Raw genomic sequence first — 21,319 nt, 5'->3', positions numbered from 1 at the left:
TCCTAAAATAGATGAGAGGAGAATTTTAAAAAAAATTGAAAACATATGTGAAGAAAAATTAACGTTTCTATATTCTTTCATCAACTCTTATGCGGTTTACCCTTCATTAAAATACTTCGCAATAGATAAAATAGTCTTTTTACCTATTTTTCTGTAATTATTATTTGATTTTCATTATAATATTTAATATTTTGAAATCAACTAAAATTGAAAGTGTTAATGTTTTCCTTATTTAAATAGCATATGTTCCAATACGTGATGTTTTTCCTTAGCATATGTTCCAATACGTGATGTTTTTCCTTATAAAATTTGATATGGTAGTGTTAAACTAGGAAATTAACATTGTTTTACTTTGCCAAAAATAATACAGTAGAAAAAATTTATGAAAAAAAAACTAGGAGACTAATATTGTTTTACTTTGCCAAAAATAAAATAGTAAGAAAAAATTATGGAAAAAAAATTATAAGTATTTACAAGTAAACTTTTATACATAATTGTGACCAAATACAATAAGGAAATAATAGTTGTTGACTTGTTGTTCCTATATAAATATAAGATCATAAAGTAAAGTAAAATGTTTGCAATTCCAAATTGTTTAAATTTATGGCGAAAATAGTTGATGATGATCAGCCAGATTTCAGTTGTTGAAATTAACATATTTTTTTGTGATTTTCTTGAGTGTTGAGATTTTAGTATAATTCATTATTGTGCGGATCAAACTTAATTCTCAATTCACTTTTGATCTTGTCTTTATTATGCAAAATCACAAATCTATGTCTATGTCCAAACAATGATAATGAATTGAATCTTTTACTTGCTTTCTCAAAGTAGTTACTTTGCGCTATAAATCGTGCATGTATCATTTTTTCCCCCTTTTTTAGATTTTTCTGGTACTACTATCTATAATAAAAAAAATACTCCTAAAATAGATGAGAAGGAGAATTTTAAAAAAAAATTGAAAACATATGTGAAGAAAAATTAACGTTTCTATATTCTTTCATCAACTCTTATGCGTCATTAATTCTTTCACCATCATTGATCTCTCTCTTATTTCTTTATCGTTGTGAAGATGCAATTGAATTGAAGTTAAGGAAGAGACGTAAGAGTTTGACATAATGAAAATTTAATTACATTGGGGACAAAGTTACTCTAGGTGTATCCTCATGGCTGAGGTTTTGCTTATTTTTTTTATTCTCCCTTTTGATTATCTCTATAATACAATATCGTTCTAAGGATTAAGTAATGTGTTATGGAAAATGATGATAGGTTGGTTACTTGTGATTACTTTATAAATACTTATCTATGCGTTGACGTTTCTATATTCTTTCATCAACTCTTATGTGACATTCTTTTACCATCACTGATTTTTTTTTTCTTTATTGTTATGAAGGTACAATTGAATTGAAGTAAAAGAGGAGATATGAAAATTTGATTACGATGGGGACAAAGTTACTCTAGGTGTGTCCTCATGGCTGAGATTTTGCATTTTTTTCTTCTTTTGTGATTTTTTAAAATTAAATATCTATTAAAAGCTAAGAATTAAGAGATTGAGCGAATTTAGTTAATACCAAAAACTTCATTATTGACGAAAGTAAAGAAATCTAAAAAAAATTGAATTTAATTAGGTATTAAATTTTACGTTTTCTTTTAGTTAATAGCTTTAAAAATTGTATGTGAATGACAATGGATTCTCCCCTTTTGATTATCTCTATGATGTAATATCGTTTTAAAAATTAAGATATATACACTTAGACGCCTAAATTTTTTTTACCCTATTAATTCTGTAGTATGAAAAATGATGATTGATTAGTTACTTATGGTTACTTTATGAATACTTATCTGTGCGTTAATATTTTTTATAATATCAATGTATACAATTTTAAATGCATTTTTTATTTACATAATAGGTCATCTATACTTCTTTCATATAATAAAGTACTGAGAACAACAAATTCGTAATAGCGGTCAAATTTGTGACCTTTTTTCATTTATAGTTTAAATTTCGTCAACTGTAAATAAAAGATGTTAGGTGAAATAAGAATTAAAATGCGAGAGGAAGCCACTTTGAGAAAAATAAAAAGTCAAAAAAAGCTGAGCACAATTCTTTGTTGAGTTTAAATGACCACAAGTATTGTACTTTTGGTGCAAAAAAAAAATACATATAATATAATAATAATATTATTTTCTTATTAAGAAAAAACAAAAGGCCAACAAATTCTCAATGCTGGATTGTATTGGTTCAATAATGATCTAAATCGCTTTGTTCACCTACTTTTATAAAAATACTTAATAAAAGGAAAAGAATGTAGTTTCACATGTATACGTGTATCTAGAATGAGTCAAATATCACAAAAAAATGTGGTGAATTATCATGTGTATATGTATCCAATACGTTATTTGTTAAAATGTTATATTTAATAATATAATATATTATGCTAATTTATTTATTTTTATATATATTTATTATTAATTAACACTATATACACATACAAAATACTTATTTTAAACTAGTTATTATTAATATTAATAATTACTGAATTACTGAATTAGAAAAGGAAAACGGAGGACAATAGACACCAGTGAGAGAAATTCGACACGAGCGAGTCAACTTTGGCCGAAGCCTCCGGCCAGTGCCACCCTTATTTGCCATTTCATTTCCGCAAAAAGTTCTATGCAGAGAACAGAAGGGAAATAAAGAGTTGATTAGGAGTCTCGATCCAAGTGAACACATAATGTCGAGAAAACTCTCTTCGCATCGACGAATCCTAAGTCTACTTCGATCCACTCCTAAAACAACCAGTTCATTTGCCGCCGCCGCCACCACGTCCATTTCTTCTTCTTATTCTTCTCCATCTCCTTCTCCGGCTGCGTTCCGTTCACCGGTCACGTTCTTCCCTCACCACTTCAGTACCGTGTCAGGTATCCTTTCGCACTTCTCTCTACTCCCAACCCTAGTGTAATCAGATCTTGGAATGGATATAGAGGATTTCTATAGTGGAGTGCAACTAGTTTTCGATTGAGATGTACTGGCTTGATTGGTTTATTTAATGTTTGTTTCTAGTTTTTTTTTAATTACCGTGGTGTCGAAGTTAGGTTGCGCGCACCTTTGACTAATTTTACAGATACCTGCCACCTCCCACCTCCCATGAGCGACAAGTATAAGGTAACTTTGTCCACCAAGGATAGAACAGTTCTATGGGAAGAAATTACCTGGTGTATAGTTGAACCTCAGATCTCATGGTGCTCATTTTTATTCTGAATGGATTGTAATGAGTATGGATATTTTTTGTTGTGTGGTACAGAGAATGTTGTTAAGAAAGTGGAGGATGTAATGCCGATTGCAACTGGCCATGAGCGCGAAGAGCTTGAAGCTGAGCTCCAAGTGAGTTATCTACCATGTTCTACCAATTTAGCATTTTAGCAGAGATATTAGGTGGTATTGTTCAGATGTCATTGATAGTGGTTACTTGTGACTTTTACTTTTCTTGTGTGCTTCTTTAGGGAAGGGATATTCTTGACATTAACTTTCCCGTCGGTCCATTTGGAACAAAGGTCAGGCTGGATTTTCAAGTAACTTTGGGTTCTAATATGCATAAGTTGTTGGTTGTTGCTTTTTTTCACCATTATTGTTGATCACTGAAATTGTTTTTTATCTTATATCCAGATAGTTGTTCTCATCTGATGCATAATTGAATAATTGATTACTATATCATAAAATGAACAAGGGATATAATTGATTACGGCGGATTGTATCCGTTGTTCATTGTTTAATTGGCGATTCTCTTATTGACATGGATGATGTGCACTCAGAGTTGGAAATGTTCGGAAGTAGTCATTGTTTTTGGTATTCTTCTGAGTGTTAGGTTCTTTTGAAAAATTTCAATTAAAGATGAAAGCAAATAAGATGAAAATGGGCAGTGTATTCTCTCTACCTTCACAAGGTAAGGGTGAGGCTGCCTACATATCACCCTCCCCAGTCCCCACAAGTAGGATTACATTGGGTATGTTGTTGAATACTTTTGTTCATGTTGTATGGAGCAGTTACAGCTGCCAGAGGACATGACCCTTGATAGGAAGGGGTGGAGGATGCGGATTGGGGTAGAGGGTTAGGGGGTGGGAGCGTTTTTTTATTTGCGTTTGAAGTTTCTTGTTCGTGGATGTTGAGTGATGTCTATGTTTTCGGTTAGATAGTTTTTTAGTAGTATCTGGTGGTTGTTATATTACTTTGTGGATGCCGGTGTTAGTTTATTTTGCATACTATACTAGTCTATACGCATTTATGTTTTGTGATTTGCTATACTGCTATCGGTCCTAAACTGAGGGTCTATCAAAAACAGCCTCTCTACTTCTTCGGAGGTAGTGTTATGGTCTGCATACATTCTACCCTCCCCAGACCCCACTATATGGGAATACACTGGGTATGTTGTTGTTGTATGTTGTATGGCATGAGTGGAAGAGAAGTAAATGAGATTAACTCACTTTTTCCTTTTAATTTGAAAGGGATTAAAAGGATTTGCTGGAACTGCAAAGTCCCCCCGTTTTCGATTCCTAACCCGACCTCTTCGTTCTTCAACAACTTAGTGAATATATGTGTTGAATATACAAAAACTTTGCCTAAATCCCAAGCTAGTTGGGTTAGTTGTATGAATCTTGTATCACTGTTTCCCTCCGTTTGGTCAAGTTAATTCCAATACTCAATAGTTAGAAATAATTGGATTAAGGGCTCATCCAAACCTAAATATTTCTAAATTTTGAGCTTATCTTTGCATTGACAGTAAACAAAGCTCTTAGCATCAAAGCTAACGCAAGTGTACTAACATGACTAAATCATCGTTACTATTTGGTATCACATATGTTAATATTTTGGTCCACTATGTTCTGCTAATTGTGTTCGGTCATGTGCTATGCCTACTGAGAGATTGCAGGCCATTTGTAATAATTTCTCCATGAGATTTTAGGTCTACCTCTTTCTCTTTAATGTCTCAATATAATAGTGTGGCACCTAGAGGTTTGTGCATATGGAGGTCATACCATCGTAGGCAACATTTTCGTGTTTTATCCTCTAATGTTACTTATAGTTGTAGAATGTTATCATTTCTAATCTTGATCTTAGTGAGTGGACATTCATTTTAACATCCTCAAGTTTTTGTTCGTCTCAGTTGTAGCTTGGTACTGAGTCTTCATTAATAATTTACTTTTACTTGCAAGAATTCATTGACAATCTTCTTGTGGATATGTTCAGCTCTCTTTTATAAAACTGCTGGTTCCCATCATCATTTTATAGAACTTGTCTTTCATTTTGGTAGGTAGCTATCTAGCACATAGTACTTTGGTAGCACTGTGTCATTTTTGAGCAATCCTACTTTAGGTTACATATATCACAACATTCTTATGGAATATTGAACACATATATATGGATTATATGTTTTTATACACCATGATCTTGTCTAATCTTACCTCGACCTTATTCCTGTATAAACTTTCAGTTCATATTTGTATTCTTAAACCCTAAGTGTCATTTTGTTTGCGAATTAAGTTAAATCGGTATTATATTTTGAAGATTATAATATGAGGATTCAATAATAATGAGACTATTGTTGATATCCTTTTTTTGGGTAGATATTTGGTTCATAGGATTAAAAATGGGATATGTGGGATATAATGTAAAATATGTATTTGCTTTTACACTAAATAAACTTGGATAAAAGCTTCAGTTCCAATTTTAACCTTTCCATGCTTTGGAAGAAGAGCTTTTGGATGTCATTGATTATTTTATCTCGAGATTATCTAGTTGGCGATTGTTATTCCACATTAAATGGGGTTATTTATACTAAAGTAAAAATTTCAACCAATTATAGGAGAACAAAATGGAGGCCTACCAACTTATGTCCTGGCTGTCCTGTTTTGAATGGGGAAGAGAAAGACACTACAAGGAAGATTTAAAGAAGAGAAAGTGCTCAGATGTTTGAAATGATGTGCTACCGACCTAAGTTGCTCGGACTCTCCAAAAATATTGTCACACCCGTGTCGTATCCTCCAAAAATACACTAATTTTGAAGGATTCGATAGGCGCCCAATGAAATTTTTGAAAAGTCCAAGCAACATAACTACCGACAAGGCGCTAGGGCTAGATGGATATACTATGGGATTTTTTGTCAGTTGTTGGGAAGTTGTAAAGCACGACATCATGGAGGCTTTTCACAATTTCCATGAGCTTGGTTTCTTTGGAAAAAGCTTCAATGCTACTTTTATTGCTCTCATCCCAAAGAAGAAAGGTGCCAAAGAGCTTAGAGATTTTAGACCTATCATCTAATTGGTAGTGTCTACAAACTGTTCTCTAAAGTACTTACTGAAAGATTGAAGATGGTTATTTCTAAATTGGTAGATGATCAACAGATGACCTTCATCAAAGGTAGACAGATCATGGATGCTGTGCTAGTCTCCAATGAGGTTGTGGATTCCAGGATGAAAGATAAGAAGTGAGGGATCCTGTTTAAACTAGATATAGAAAAAGCCTATGATCATGTGAACTAGAACTTCTTACTCACTTGATGGAGAAGATGGGATTTGGACACAAATGGCTTCAGTAGATCAAATTCTGTATTTCAACTGTCAGCTTTTCCATTCTTCTAAATGGTAATCCAATTGGATTCTGTAAGATTTAGACAAGTCTTAGGCAAGGGGATCCTTTGTCTCTCTTCCTCTTTTTGATTGCCATGGAAGGACTTAATAACATGTTTAATAAAACCAAGGTGAATGGATGGATAGGGGGATCTGAAGTAGCTAGAAATACGTCAGAGAGTCATGAGGTGTCTCAGTTGCAATATGTGGATACACTTATTTTTTGTGGCACTGATAAGGATCAATTAAGATATCTCAGGATTATTCTTGTCCCTTTTTAATGTATTTAAGGACTACACATCAACTGGAGGAAGTGTGCACTATATCCTATAAATAAAGTGGCTAATATGGAGCTCCTTGCTACTATTCTGGGTGGAGAGGTTGGGAAACACCCAACCTTTGTATTTGGGTATGCCTCTAGGAGCCAAATCAAAGTCGACTGAAATATGGAACAATGTCATTGAAAGGTGTGATAAATTGGCTAGGTGGACGTCACATATTTGTCATTGGCAAGGGGAGATTGACACTCATTAACACCACTCTCCTTGTTCCCCATTCCTACAGGGGTCATCAATAGGTTGGATAACATTCGGAGGGATTTCTTATGGAATGGAAACTTAAAAAGGAAAAAGTATCATTTGGTAAAATGGAGAGCAGTTATATGTGGCAAGAAGTTTAGTGGGTTGGGAATCCAGAACCTGAAAGCTCACAGCGAAGCCCTTAGAATGAAGTGGTTGTGGAAGTATACCTCGGCACAACATCAGCTATGGGGAATAGTTTTCAAAGCCAAATATGAGTAGGAGGATAGTTGGATGACCAAGGAGGTTATCACATCTTATGGCATAAGTCTCTGGAAGTCTATCAGATTCTTATGGAATGAATTGCAAGGTAATTCCAAGATCAGAGTTGTAGACGGGAACAAGACCAACTTTTGGAATGATAATTGGCACGAGGTTGGTGTTTTGAAAGTGGCATTCCCAGATATTTTTAACTTAACTTTTCCTAGTTCCAATTCAGTTGCAGAGATGTGGTCAATTCAATGTTGGAATATCAGATTCAGAAGGAAGTTAAATGATTGGGAAGTCCAAAGAGTGGCTGATTTCTTTAGTGCTCTCAATCAGTTAACAGGACTACAAACTGGTGAAGATACACTTTGGTGGCAATGTAACAGTTAGTGCTCCTATAGGGTCAATGCAACATATCATCTATTGAACTAGTCCAATTTTCAGTTTCATAATTGGCCATGAAAACAGATTTGGAAAGATAAAATCCCTTATAGAATCTCTTGTTTCCTCTCACTCTAGACAATTTGATGAAGAGGGGAATGCTTTTGTGCTCTAGATGTTTCATGTGCAAGGAGACTGCAGAGACAGTAAACCACCTATTCTTACATTGCAAGGTTATAGGCATGATTTTGAGTGTCATTTTGAACTTTTAAAGGCATTGCATGGACCATGCTAGCAAGATTTCAGAATCTTTGGGAAGTTGGGAAGAAGCCAGCTCAGTAGTAAAGGACAAAATAGATGGAGATTTATCGCGACATGTATTTGGTGGATAGTGTGGAAGGAGAGATTCAAGGTTCTATGAGGGTATATAGAATGATCTGCAGAAGATTAAGCTAAATTTATCTTATTGCTTTGTTTTTGCCTTTTTGGTGTAATCAGATTTACTCTAATGATATTATATCTATCGTTGATGTCCTTGATACATAACAAATAGGAATAAGACCATCCTAGAGTTTCAAATCATATTTCTGTTAGAATATGTGTAGGAATAAGAATAGTATACAAAATCCTACTTAGAAAAGGATTGTAATGTAGTGTCTATAAATAGGGTGTCAATATAATTATGTAGACAACTATTCAATAATAATTTTTCTCTATTATTTCTCACTGCAACGTTTTCCGGTGACAGAAGTTGTTGTCCAAATAAATATATTTTTCGTCGGTGTATTTCAAAACAAACCAACTCCACCATCATGTTTGAAATTTCTCGGTGAGCAAACCCCAGTCAGACTCCCCGAGAATAGGCATTACACGCGCCCTCATGCGCCGCCGGAAGAAATTCTCTGTGCATCAGTCTACGCGCCTGCGCGTGCAGTGTTCCGGTGACTTTTCTGGCAGTTCCTTTTTTCAGTAGCCTTGCCTTTTTATTCCGAGTCTGCTCATATGATTATTTTCTGATTCCAAGTTTCGTACATCAGATCTTATCTCTGGCGACTTTTCTTTTTCCCGATCAAATTCTAGCAGTATTTCTTTTTCATGATTAAATTTGAATCTTAATGAGAAGATCATAAATGCAGATGTCAGAGTTAATGAAGAATCGACAAGGGGAAGGTCAATTTGGAAGATCTCGACCTAGGTGTAGTTATTGTAAAAGGTTTGGAGATACTCGTGGAATATGCTATTCTTGATATCTCTAAGGTTTTACCCATACCTCCAGTCTTACCCACACCTTTCTTTGAGGAATCTATGGTTACTTCTCCATCTCCAGCTACAGTGCCACCACTTTTGACTTATCACCGCCGCCCACGTCCCGCATCAATCCTGGATGATTCATGTCGTGTCTGACGCTTCCCCTACTGTGGACCTGCCTCTTTCTAGCCAATCAGTTGCACTTCAAAAAGGTATAACATCCGCTCGTAATGCTAACCCACATTATACTTTCTTGAGTTATCATCATTTGTTATCACCCCATTATGCTTTTGTATCATTTTTGTCCTCTATTTCCATCTCTAAGACTACAGGCATGCTATGATTGATGAGATTTCTGCTTTACATACTAGTGGTACTTAGGAGCTTGTTTCCCTTCCTGCAGGTAACTCTACTGTTAGTTGCCATTGGGTTTATACAGTCAAAGTTGGTCTAGATGGTCAGGTTGATCGGCTGAAGGCTCGCGTTGTTGCCAAAGGATATACACAGATATTTGGGCTTGATTATAGTAACACTTTTTCTCCCGTCGCTAAAATAGCATCAGTCCGTCTTTTTCTCGCTATGGCTGTCGTTCGTTATTGGCCTCTTTATCAGTTAGACATTAAGAATGCTTTTCTGCATGGTGATCTTGAGGAAGAAGTCTATATGGAGTAACCACCTGGTTTTGTTGCTCAGGGGGAGTCTAGTAGCCTTTTTGTCGATTACGCAAGTCACTCTATGGTTTGAAACAGTCCCCTCGAGCTTGGTTCAGAAAGTTTAGCACAGTGATTTAGGAGTTTGGCATGATTCATAGTGGAGCTGATCATTCAGTGTTTTATCGCCATTTTGAACCAAATTTGTGTATTTATTAGGTGGTTTATTTTGACGACATTGTTATCACTGGCAATGATCAAGATGGTATCACTAACTTAAAGCAACATCTCTTTCAACATTTTCAAACTAAAGATCTTGGCAGACTGAAATACTTTCTAGGTATTGAGGTTGCTCAGTCCAGATTAGGTATTGTTATTTCTCAACACAAGTATGCTTTAGACATTCTTGAGGACACGGGAATGATTGGATGTCGACTCATTGACACTCCTATGGATCCAAATGCTAAACTTCTAAACTTCTGCCAGGACAGGGGAGCCACTCAGTGATCCTGGAAGGTACTAGACCTGACATCTCTTTTTCTGTTAGTATTGTAAGTCAGTTTATGACTTCCCCCTGTGATAGTCATTGGGATGCAGTTGTTCGTATTTTGCGATATATAAAGTCATCTCCAGGTACAAGACTATTCTTCGAGGATCGAGGCCATGAGCATACCACTGGATATATAGATGCTGATTGGGCAGGATCACCCTCTAATAGACGTTCTACATTTGGATATTGTGTTTTAGTAGGAGGTAAATTGGTGTCCTGGAAGAGTAAGAAACAAAGTGTGGTTGCTCGATCTAGGGCCGAAGCAGAATATCGAGCAAATCGAGCAATGGCTGTAGCAACTTGCGAGCTGGTTTGGATCAAACAATTGCTGAGAGAACTAAAACTTGGAGAAACTAGTAAGAGGAAACTTGTATGTGATAATCAAGCAGTCTTTCATATTGTATCTAATCCAGTGTTCCATGAGAGGACCACACACATAGAGATTGATTGTCACTTTGTCAAGAAAAAGAATCTCGGGAGATATTGTTACAAAATTTGTGAAGTCAAGTGATCAACTTGCAGATATCTTCACCAAGTCGCTCACTCGTTCTCAAGCTAGGTACATATGACTTATATGCACCAACTTGAGGGGAAGTGTTAGAATATGAGTAGGAATAGGAATAGTATACAAAATCTTACTTGTAAAAGGATTGTAATGTAGTGTCTATAAATAGGGTGTCAATGTAATTATGTAGACACAACAATTCAATAATAATTTTTCTCCATTATTTCCTACAGTTTCATTACTAAGTACTATTTTGGATATAATGCAAAGTTACTACTACTACAACAACAACATATCCAGTGTATTCCCACATAGTGGGGTCCGGGAGGGTAAAGTGTACGCTAACCATATCATTATCTCATGTGAAGTAGAGAAACTGTTTCCGATAAATCCCCGGCTCAGGACCAATAGCAGTATAACAAACACAAAACATAAATGCATATAAACTAATACAGTATGCAAAATAAACTAACACTGCTAGCTAATACAAGAAACAATACAGCCATAAGATAATACTATAAACTATCTATTCGAAATCATATACATCACTTAAGCACTACTAAAAAGAAACTTCAGACACAAACAAAGTACTCTCCCCTACTGTTACTGACGCACTATTACCCCCTAACCTTCTACTCTAATCTGCGTTCTCCACACCTTCATATCAAGGGTCATGTCCTTCGTTAGCTATAATTGCTCCATATCATTCCTAATGACCTCATTTCGATATTTTGTTTGAGCTACCTCTACCCTGCCTGAAACTATCCATAGCTAGTGTCTCACACTTCCATATTGGAGCACCCGAGCCCCTCCTCATCACGTGCCCAAACTAATGTAACCTCACTTCTCTCATCTTGTTTTTCACCGAAGCCACTCCAACCTCCCGAATAGAAGCCACTCCATTCTTCTCCCGAATAATCTCATTCCTCACCCTATCTTTCCTGGTAAGGCCACACATTCATCACAACTTCCTCCTCTCCGCCACCTTTAACTTTTGAATGTAAGAGTTCTTAACAGGTCAATACTCTGCTTCATACATCATAGTCGGTCGGACTGCCATCCAAATTAACTGATTTTAATTAACCTAACCATTTCCCTTATCTAATCTGTCTTTAACCATTCAGATTTGGCCTTCACAATTATTCTTCAACACTTGAGTCTCTCGGGTGCTTCATTAAGACAAGTTTCCTAAGAAACCTTCTGCACACGGCATTGCTCCATTGAGTGCCCAAAATGGTTTCCCTATGCATGCTCTTGAGCCTTCAATGTGGTCAAAGTCGGATTCTTCAAGTGTTGGCCTCTAATGATGGCATCAAAAATTAAGATGGCCATTTGACTCGTATGAGGGAAGCGAGTTAAGTTAATTAGGCGGGTTTGAATGGTTAAAGATAGATTAGATAAAGGAAATGGTTAGGTTAATTAAAATCAGTTATTTTGGATGGCAGTCCGACTGGCTATGTTGTATGGAACGGAGTGTTGGCTAGTTAAGAATTCTCACATTCAAAAGTTAAAAGGTGGCAGAGATGAGGATGTTGTGATGGATGTGTGGTCATACCAAGAAAGATAGGGTGAGAAATATGATTATTCGGGAGAAGGTGGGAGTGGCTTCGGTGAAGGTCAAGATGCGAAAAGTGAGGTTACGTTGGTTCGGGCACGTGATGAGGAAGGGTTCTGATGCTCCAGTGCGGAGGTGTGAGCATTGACTATGGATGATTTTAGGCGAGGTAGAGGTAGGACGAAGAAATATTGGAAGAAGCTGATTAGGCATGATATGGAGCAGTTACAGCTTATGGAGGACATGACCCTTGATAGGAAGGTGTGAAGGATGCGGATTAGGGTAGAGAGTTAGGGGGTGGGAGTGCGTCGGTAACAGTAGGGGGCGTTCTTTATTTGTTTCTTGTTCGTGGGTGGAGTGCTGTCTATGGTTTCGGATATATAGTTTTTAGTATTGTCTGGTGGCTAGTGTTGTTAGTTTATTTTGCCTGTACAAGTTTATATGCATTTATATTTGCTGTACTGTTATTGGTTCTAAGTCGACTGTCTATCGAAAACAGCCTCTCTACTTCACCTGAGATAGTGGTATGATCTGCGTACACTCTATCCTCCCCAGACCCCACTAGGTGGGAATACACTGGGTATGTTGTTGTATTTTGGATGGATTCCATCTAATAAAAGGGCAATTTTGTTAAGTTTGATAACACTAATGGTAGATTTAGCCTCATATTATGACAGAGGGTAAATTTAACCAATTAATCAAAGTAGAGGGCTATTTTCGACCTTTTTCCTTTTTTTTTTTAAAAGATATTAATAGTACCCATGAAATTTTTTTACAAGATTTAATAGCCTCTCAACACTGGATTGAGGGCTGGTGCGGGGTAGAAGAAATAAAAATTCAATCATTAATTAAAAAAATAAAAAGAGATTTTAAAAGTAAATTGACAGGGGTAAATGTTTTCTTTTATTATTTAATCTATTTATAACTAATACGCGCTTAACTTATTTCACCTTCTATCCCACATAAAATTATATATAGATTTCCTCATAAGTTATGTAAGTATTAATTATGTAGGATTACTAAAATTAATGCATTGTCTAAAATTAATACATGAATAACTTTTATACAACATTTGGACCAAACATTGTAATAAGATTAATACATAACTTTTATCCTATTTCCAAACCAAACATTGTATAAAATTAATACATGAATAAACAAGTTATTCATGTATCAACTTTGGTCTTATCCTATAACCAAATGGTTCCTAAGGGCTCAAGTTAAGCAAGACTAAGATAGAGTACTTGGAGTGCAAATTCAATGAGACAATTCGTGAGGCGGAGATACAAGTGAGGAGATGCACAAGTCATACCTCATAGAAGAAGTTTCAAGTACCTTAGGGTTTATATCCAAGGAGTTAGAGAGATTAAGGATGATGTTGCATGCGAGGTGGGTGAAATAGAGGCTCTCTTTTGAGGTACTTTACGATAGGAATATGTTGCCGAGGATTGAAGGTAAGTTCTACAAAGTGATGGTTAGACCAACATTGTTGTATGGGCATAATGTTGGCCTGGCAAGAAAGCCCATGTTTAAAAGATGAAAGAGATTCTCGTATGGATGTGTGGGTACACCAGGAGATATGATTAGAAATAAAGTTATTCAGAACAAGGCGGGAGTGACTTTTGTGGCTGGACAAGACGAGGGAAGCGACTGAGGTGATTCGAGCATGTGAAGAGGAGGTGCGAAGATGCACCAATTTGGAGGTGTGAGAGGTTGACTGTAGCAGGAGTTGAGAGAGGTAAAGATAGGTTGAAAAAGAACTTGGGAAAGGTTATTAGACAGGACTTGACACATCTCCAACTTATTGAGGATGTGACCCTAGATAGTAAGGTATGTAGCTTGAGGATTAGGGAGAAGGTTCGTCGGTTGGGGATGTTGTCGCACTTTATGTGTGGGGAGGTAGTGGGCTAACCCTCCCCCCCCCCCCCCCCCCCCCCGACCCTCTTTTTGCAATTGGTAGAGTATTATTTGATTAGCTAAGTAGTCTCCTATTTTTCTATGTGGTACTATTTGTTGGTTCATTTGCATTGTATCTTACTTTTTGGTGGTTATATTTTTCTCGTAATTTTGCTTCGATAACATTCCTTTTGAATTGAGGGTCTATCGGGAACTTTTCTGCCTCACAAAAAGGTATACAGTCATCCTACCCTTCCTAGACTCCACTTGTTGTGCATTACACTAGGTATGTTGTTTTGTGGCTGATGAACAACAACAACAACAAACCCAGTGTATTCCCACAAAGTGGGGTCTGGAGAGGGTAAAATGTACGCAGTTCATACCGCTACCTTCGAAGAAGTAGAGAAGTTGTTTCCGATAGACCCTCGACTCAAGATAAAAGGATAGTAAACAAGAGTGTAATGAAACATGAAGTAGGATGGATGTCATAACATAAATAAGGAATAAGATATAATAAAATAAAAATCAGAGCAATACGACATAAGATAAATAAGCGGAATATGCAATAAGAGATGAGAAATAGGACATCTGAAATAGGACACCCACCTAGTAGCAACATACACTCACAGACCAAAGACACCCACCACACCCAAACCCTCCTGACTACGGGCTGGATACAGTTCTAGGATTACTAACCTGGCTATACATGAGCTCTTCTAACTACTTGCTATAACCTACGCACTTATCCTAGCCTTCTACCCTTATCCGCGACCTCCACACCTTCCTATCTAGGGTCATGTCCTCAGTAAGCTAAAGCTGCTCCATGTCATGTCTAATCACTTCCCTTCAGTATTTCTTCGGCCTACCTCTCCTTCTCCTGAAGCCATCCAATGCTAGCCTCTCACACTTACGAACTGGGGCATCCATGCCTCTCTTCATCACATGCCCAAACCATCTCAGCTTTCTCTCCCGCATCTTGTCCTCCACCGAAGCCACTCCCACTTCTCCCAGATTATCTCATTCCTAACTCTATCCCCTCTAGTAAGCCCGAACATCCAACGCAACATTCTCATTTCCGCCACTTCACTTTTTGAATGTGGGAGTTCTTGACTGGCCAACACTCTGCTCCATTGCAGCATGGCTGGACGGACTGCCACTTTGTAGAATTTGCCTTTAAGCTTAAGGGGCACCTTCTTATCAAACAACACTCCCGAGGCGAGCCTCCACTTCAACCAACCTGCTCCAATACGGTTAGAGACATCCTCATCAATCTCGCCATATCCCTGGATCATAGTTCCAAGATACTTAAAACTATCCTTCTTACAAACATCCTGAAAATCCAACCTCTCCACCACATCGTCCTTCTGCCTCAAGTCACTAAACTTGCATTCCATATACTCCGTCTTGGACCTACTCAACCTGAACCCCCTAGATTCAAGGATTTGCCTCCAAACCTTCAATTTTTCATTCCCCCTCGCGTCTCATCACTCAATATACATCATCCGCAAACAACATACACTAAGGCACCTCCCTTTGAATACTCTGCGTCAACACGGCCATCACCACCGCAAACATGAACGGACTAAGAGACGAACCTTGATGCAACCCTATCTCGACCGGAAAATGCTCTGAGTTCCTTCCCCCATTCTCACCTGGGTCTTCCCTCCATCATACATGTCCTTAATAGCTCTGATGTACGCCACCGGGACTCCTCTTACCTCTAAGCATCTCCAAAGAACCTCCCTAGGGACTTTGTCATACGCCTTCTCCAGGTTAATGAATACCATGTGCAAATTCCTTTTCCTTTTCCTATACTGCTCCACCAATCTCCTCACTAGGTGGATTGTCTCTGTCGTCGAGAGGCCATGCATAATATCAAACTGATTCTCCGAAATGGATATGACCCTCCTCAATCTCCGGTCGACCACCCTCTCCGAAATCTTCATAGTATGACTCAACAGCTTGATACCCCTATAGTTGGTGCAACTTTGAATGTCACCCTTGTTTTTATATAATGGAATCATCGTACTCCACCTCCACGCCTCAGGCATTCTCGCTGTCTTGAAAATGTCGTTAAACAAATCAGTCAACCACCTTAAACCTGCCCCACCTATAAACTTCCAAAAATCCACTGAAATCTCGTCAGGCCTCGTCGCCCTTTCCCTCCGCATCCTATGAAGAGCCTTTCTGACCTCTTCAACCTTAAAACGTCTACAATAATTGAAATCACGACTCTCCTCCGAGTGCTCCAACTCCCCCAACTCAATGCCTCTGTCCCCCTCTTCGTTCAAAAGCCTATGAGAATACTCCTGCCATCTCTTCTTAATGTTAATATCCTCCACCAGAACTCTACCATCCTCCCCATTAATGCACTTCACTTGATTGAGGTTCCGACCCTTCCGCTCCCTAGCCTTAGCAAGCCTATACAACCTATTTTCCCCGGCTTTCTCTTCTAACCCCGCATACAAGCTCTCAAACACTACTGTCTTAGCAGCCGTAACTGCTAACTTAGCATCCTTCCTTGCTACTTTGTAGACCTCCCTATTCACCCGTTTTTCCTCTGCATCTTTACTCTTAATCAACATAACATACGCCCCCTTCTTAATCTCCACTTTCTTCTTAACTTCTTCGTTCCACCACCAGTCCCCTTTATATCGTCTTGCCCGACCCCTCGAAACACCCGATACTTCTCTAGCAGTCTCCGTGATGCAACTGGCAGCCCTATCCCACACAACATCCATGTCCCCCTACACTCGCACACCCCCAATCCCGCCACTTTCTTCTGCAACTGGCAACCCTATCCCACACAACATCCATGTCCCCCTACACTCGCACACCCCCAATCCCGCCACTTTCTTCTCTATCTCTAGCGCACTACCTAGCGTTAAGCCACCCCACTTAATTCTAGGCCGACCTTCCCCGACCCTTTTTTTCTTGCTCTTCTTGATAATCAAGTCCATCACCAGCAGCCTGTGCTGGGTCGAAAGATGCTCACTCGGAATGACTTTACAATCCTTACATAAAACCCTATCCCCCTTCCTAAGCAGCAGAAAGTCAATCTGAGTCTTGGCTATCGCGCTGCGGAAGGTAATTAGGTGATCCTCCTTCTTCGGAAAACTTGAATTCACCACCACCAGCCCAAAGACCCTCACAAAATCCAACAGAGCAGCTCCCTCATCATTTCTATCACCGAAACCAAAACCTCCATGCACATCATCATAACCTCCCGACAAAACCCCAATGTGCCCATTGAAGTCCCCTGCTATGACAATTTTCTCCGAGCTAGGCACACTTCTCACCACCTCGTCCAAAGCCTCCCAAAACTTCTCTTTCACCTGCTCTTCCAAGCCCACCTGCGGCGCATAAACACTACACACATACAACGTAAGCCCCCCAATGACCAACTTAATCGTTATCAGCCTATCACTGACCCTCTTAACCTCCACCACCTGCCCCCTGCCCCCTAAGCTCCTCATCCACTAAGATCCCCGCTCCATTCCGACGCCTGTCACTCCCTGGTACCACACTCCCTGGTACCACAGCTTATACCCATCCATATCCCTAGCCTTAGACCCTATCCACTTAGTGTCCTAAACACACGCAATATTAATCCTTCTCTTCTTAAGAATCTTTACCAGCTCTACGGACTTATCCGTCTCTATGTTCCAAGACCCTACCCTCAACCCATTTTCTCTCGCCTCTCGCCTACCTCTACCACCCCTCACCACACCAGCCCTAACACCCGACCTAGATCCCACACCCACACCCACCCCTGCCCTCCTCTCTTCACCCCTACCCACAATCGCCCCCAACCCCAACCCCCTCGGACATGACCCTATTCCACCATCAACCCCTACAGTCACCACTTAAGAACCGAAACAAAGCCCCAAACCGACAGACAAACAAAACAAAGCAACAGTAGGAAAACAGGAAAACAGGAAAGCAGTAGGGAAACAGCAGGCACGCACAAAATATACTATCCGGCCTAGCAGCTAGAACAACACAACAAATATCCACCAATAAGCGAAAGCAGCCAGTCACAACTATAATCACAAGAAACAGAACAATACAAAGAAACGAAATGGTAAATAGTAACTAGTAAAAAGTAGCTAAAAATATCAAAGTTCAGATGTCACCGGGGTACTCCTGCGTGCTGCTGGTATCGGCAATTTTGATTTCGAAGTTGGTTGTTGAAAATAGCGTCGCCGGAAAGCGGTCGCCGGAGCGGCTTCTGGTTGTTACCGGAATCTGGGCTCTGGTGGCCGACTGTCGTCGTACCACCTGATTTGGCCGATACTGCACATTTATACCATCGCCGGAGTCGAGCCGGCGGAAACCCTAATCTCGCTGGCGATAGCAGTGACGAGATGGCAAAGAAGGGGAAGGGAGAGAGAGGAGCTGGAGAGAACTGGGGGGAGAGAGGCAAAGAGGGCAACCCTTACTTTTAGCTGGCGCGTCTACGCCGTCTCCGGCGTCGGCCGGTCAGTCGAAAAGAACTTTAAGGGTCCTTCACTGGAGTGTTTGTGAATGTTAATGGAAGAGGGAGAGAACGGCGTGTTTGTAAAATGCATTGAATAGTGACTAGTAATTAATAACAAGACTAAAATGAACATAAGATGATAAATTGTTCATTCTTGTGGCTGATGAACGATTCAAGATTATATGTCTGCATTAAGCAATTATATTTGTTTTCAGTTATGTTTCAAGTTTGATGCATAAAAATATGATCAAATCTTTGTATATTTTATATTGTAGGAGGCGCCTGCTATTGTCAAATCCTACTTTGATAGAAGAATTGTCGGATGCCCCGGAGATGAAGGAGGTAAGTCTCCATTATTTATCTGCAAAGTATCCATTATTTATTTGGAAGTGTTTCCATCATACATTTATTTCTCTAGCCAGTTGACTCCATCTTTTTAGTTGGTTTCTATTAATGCCCTCCCTCGTTTTCTATATCTAATTCAACAGAAGATGAGCATGATGTTGTTTGGTTCTGGCTTGAGAAGGGTAAGCCACATGAATGTCCAGTATGCTCACAGTATTTTGAGGTAAGTAAAGTATCCATTGATTCATGTACTCCTCTTTTCTAAATCTGATTATTTTGGAGGATGTTAGTGAATTTTGTAGATGTGAACTTATTGTTGGTGTTGTATATGTCAAAATAGGCCCGTTTTACATTCTAATGGTGTAGAAGTGTAGATTAATGTTTCCTCGGTTCATAAAGAGACTTTTTCCCCTGGATTGGCTATTGCTTAGCTGCAAAGCACTAATTGTAGTTCTCAATTGTTCAAGGGTGGTGCTAACTCCATAAATTGATAACTTAATTCAAGATGGTATGCAAATTTCTACTTCTCCTAAAGTAGTGGTATGGACTGCGTACATCTTACCCCCCCGACCCCACTATGTGGGAATACACTGGGTTTGTTGTTGTTGTTGTATGCAAATTTCAGTGTGAAATACTTATTTTCATACTAAATGGTTTCTTCTATTGCAGTTGGAGGTGGTTGGACCTGGAGGACCTCCTGATGGACATGGCAGTGATGATGAAGGTCATCACTGATAGTTTGTCTTGCAATTTTTTATCGGAATAAATTTGGCTCAGACAATGAGAGATTACTCATTTTTACAAACTGATGATTCAGAAATGTGTTCTTTCTTTGCCTTTACTGGATTATTGTTCTTATGGTTGCTATAGCAGCAGTGAAGTTGAATATTTTTGCTTATATATTTTTTACAATGGACATGTGGTCTACTTGAAATATAGACCGAGTTTTTTTAAATGCATAGTTAAATAATCAATGTATACAGGTTAATTCTTTTGTAATTGTTCCTTTCGTGTTTTGGAGTGTGCACGTTGAAGTTTCTTGGACTTTAGCCTTATGCTGTTTCTTCACAACTAGCTGCCGGTACGCATACTTTTGGGGTGCCAATTGACAACGGCGTTCCTGTGGTTCCTAATAAAAAAGGGATAGGAAACTGGAGAGTTATGCTTGACAAAGATGAGCAGATCTCCGTTTGTTTTTGTATCTAGAGCAAGATTGAATTGTTGAATGATATTTCACTTCACTCATCCTGAGTAAATTCTGAATCTGTGCTGTCTGATTTTCATTATGAGCTATTAGTTCTGGATGTGTTGGTGCAGTTGAGAAGCTGCGGGTGGTCTGCTTGGGAAGCAGGTTAATGTTCAATCATCAAAAACCAAAAAAAAAAGAGGAAAAATCATGTCTTGAGATCTGTTTCTACTATTAAGCTGTGTTTTAGAAGGCGTTCCTGGGTGAGCCTCGGGCAAGGCATAGTGAAAATGCCCTGGGCTGGGCATCAGTGGTGGTGAAAGTATCGTGAGAGGCGGAGCTAGCTTAGTAAAGGGGTTCAGACGAACCTTTTTCGACAAAAAATTATATTATAATACATGGTTAAAATAATTATATATATATAATGTAGATGTTGAACCCCCTTCAATGAGTTTTTCTTCAGATTTTGAACCCTTTAAGTAGAGATCCTGGCATCGCCCCCATCAGCCTCGGCGTTTTCTTAGGCATTGGGATAAGTTTTATTTTGGGGCGTAAACCCACAAAACCCATCATAATTAAAATTAAAATTGCTAAATAAGTACTAAAATTAATACCAAAAACACAAAACTCAATTGTTATTGAATTTTAAAAAGTTAAAAATCTCAATATGTTTTTCGATAAAATTAGACCCATCAGGTCTTTTAATTAATAATAATAAAAAAATCTAAATATGTTGTAATTTTATCTCTATTTTTCTTTTCTCTTCAGCTTTCACTGGATAAAAAGAAAAAATATTCAGTATGCAAACTACAAATCAAAAATACATTATCATTCATCATTTGCTCTAATTTGATGTTTCTAATTGTAGGTTCATTCTTGACGTTAATAATTTTTAAATAAAGTTCAATTAGGATTTGGAGATGAATTCTATTGTTTTTAATTATTGATTTTGACTAATATTGATGACTCTAAACGCATAGATTAATCAATAAAGTACAAATTCTAAACTCGAGCAAAATTACTCGTTTCTTCTTTATTTGCAGTGATATAGGTATATTCGAGTATAGTGGTACCTTGATTTTCCGATGGGAAAATGGTCGACTTTATTCCTCTGTTT

At 38.3% G+C, this 21,319-nt stretch overlaps 1 protein-coding gene across 2 annotated transcripts; it reads left to right on the top strand.

Annotated features, from left to right (window-relative positions):
• The first annotated feature begins 2,348 nt into the window (after positions 1-2,348).
• Positions 2,349-19,971, top strand: LOC107852051 (cytochrome c oxidase subunit 5b-1, mitochondrial). Of its 2 annotated transcripts, XM_016697102.2 has the most exons (6): positions 2,349-2,919; positions 3,303-3,382; positions 3,502-3,552; positions 18,947-19,013; positions 19,160-19,239; positions 19,686-19,971. In XM_016697102.2, exons 1-6 carry the CDS (start codon positions 2,733-2,735, stop codon positions 19,749-19,751), a joined length of 531 nt encoding a protein of 176 aa, XP_016552588.1. In that variant the 5' UTR covers positions 2,349-2,732; the 3' UTR covers positions 19,752-19,971. The 2 variants fall into 2 exon arrangements, with proteins under 2 accessions (XP_016552588.1, XP_016552589.1); XM_016697103.2 differs by lacking the exon at positions 3,502-3,552 and having other exon boundaries at positions 2,553-2,919.
• Positions 19,972-21,319: the final 1,348 nt, after the last annotated feature.

This window comes from Capsicum annuum, unplaced genomic scaffold (assembly GCF_002878395.1).
Source record: "Capsicum annuum cultivar UCD-10X-F1 unplaced genomic scaffold, UCD10Xv1.1 ctg2759, whole genome shotgun sequence".
Taxonomy (NCBI): Eukaryota; Viridiplantae; Streptophyta; class Magnoliopsida; order Solanales; family Solanaceae; genus Capsicum; species Capsicum annuum.
This window is presented reverse-complemented; position numbering and strand designations above follow the sequence as displayed.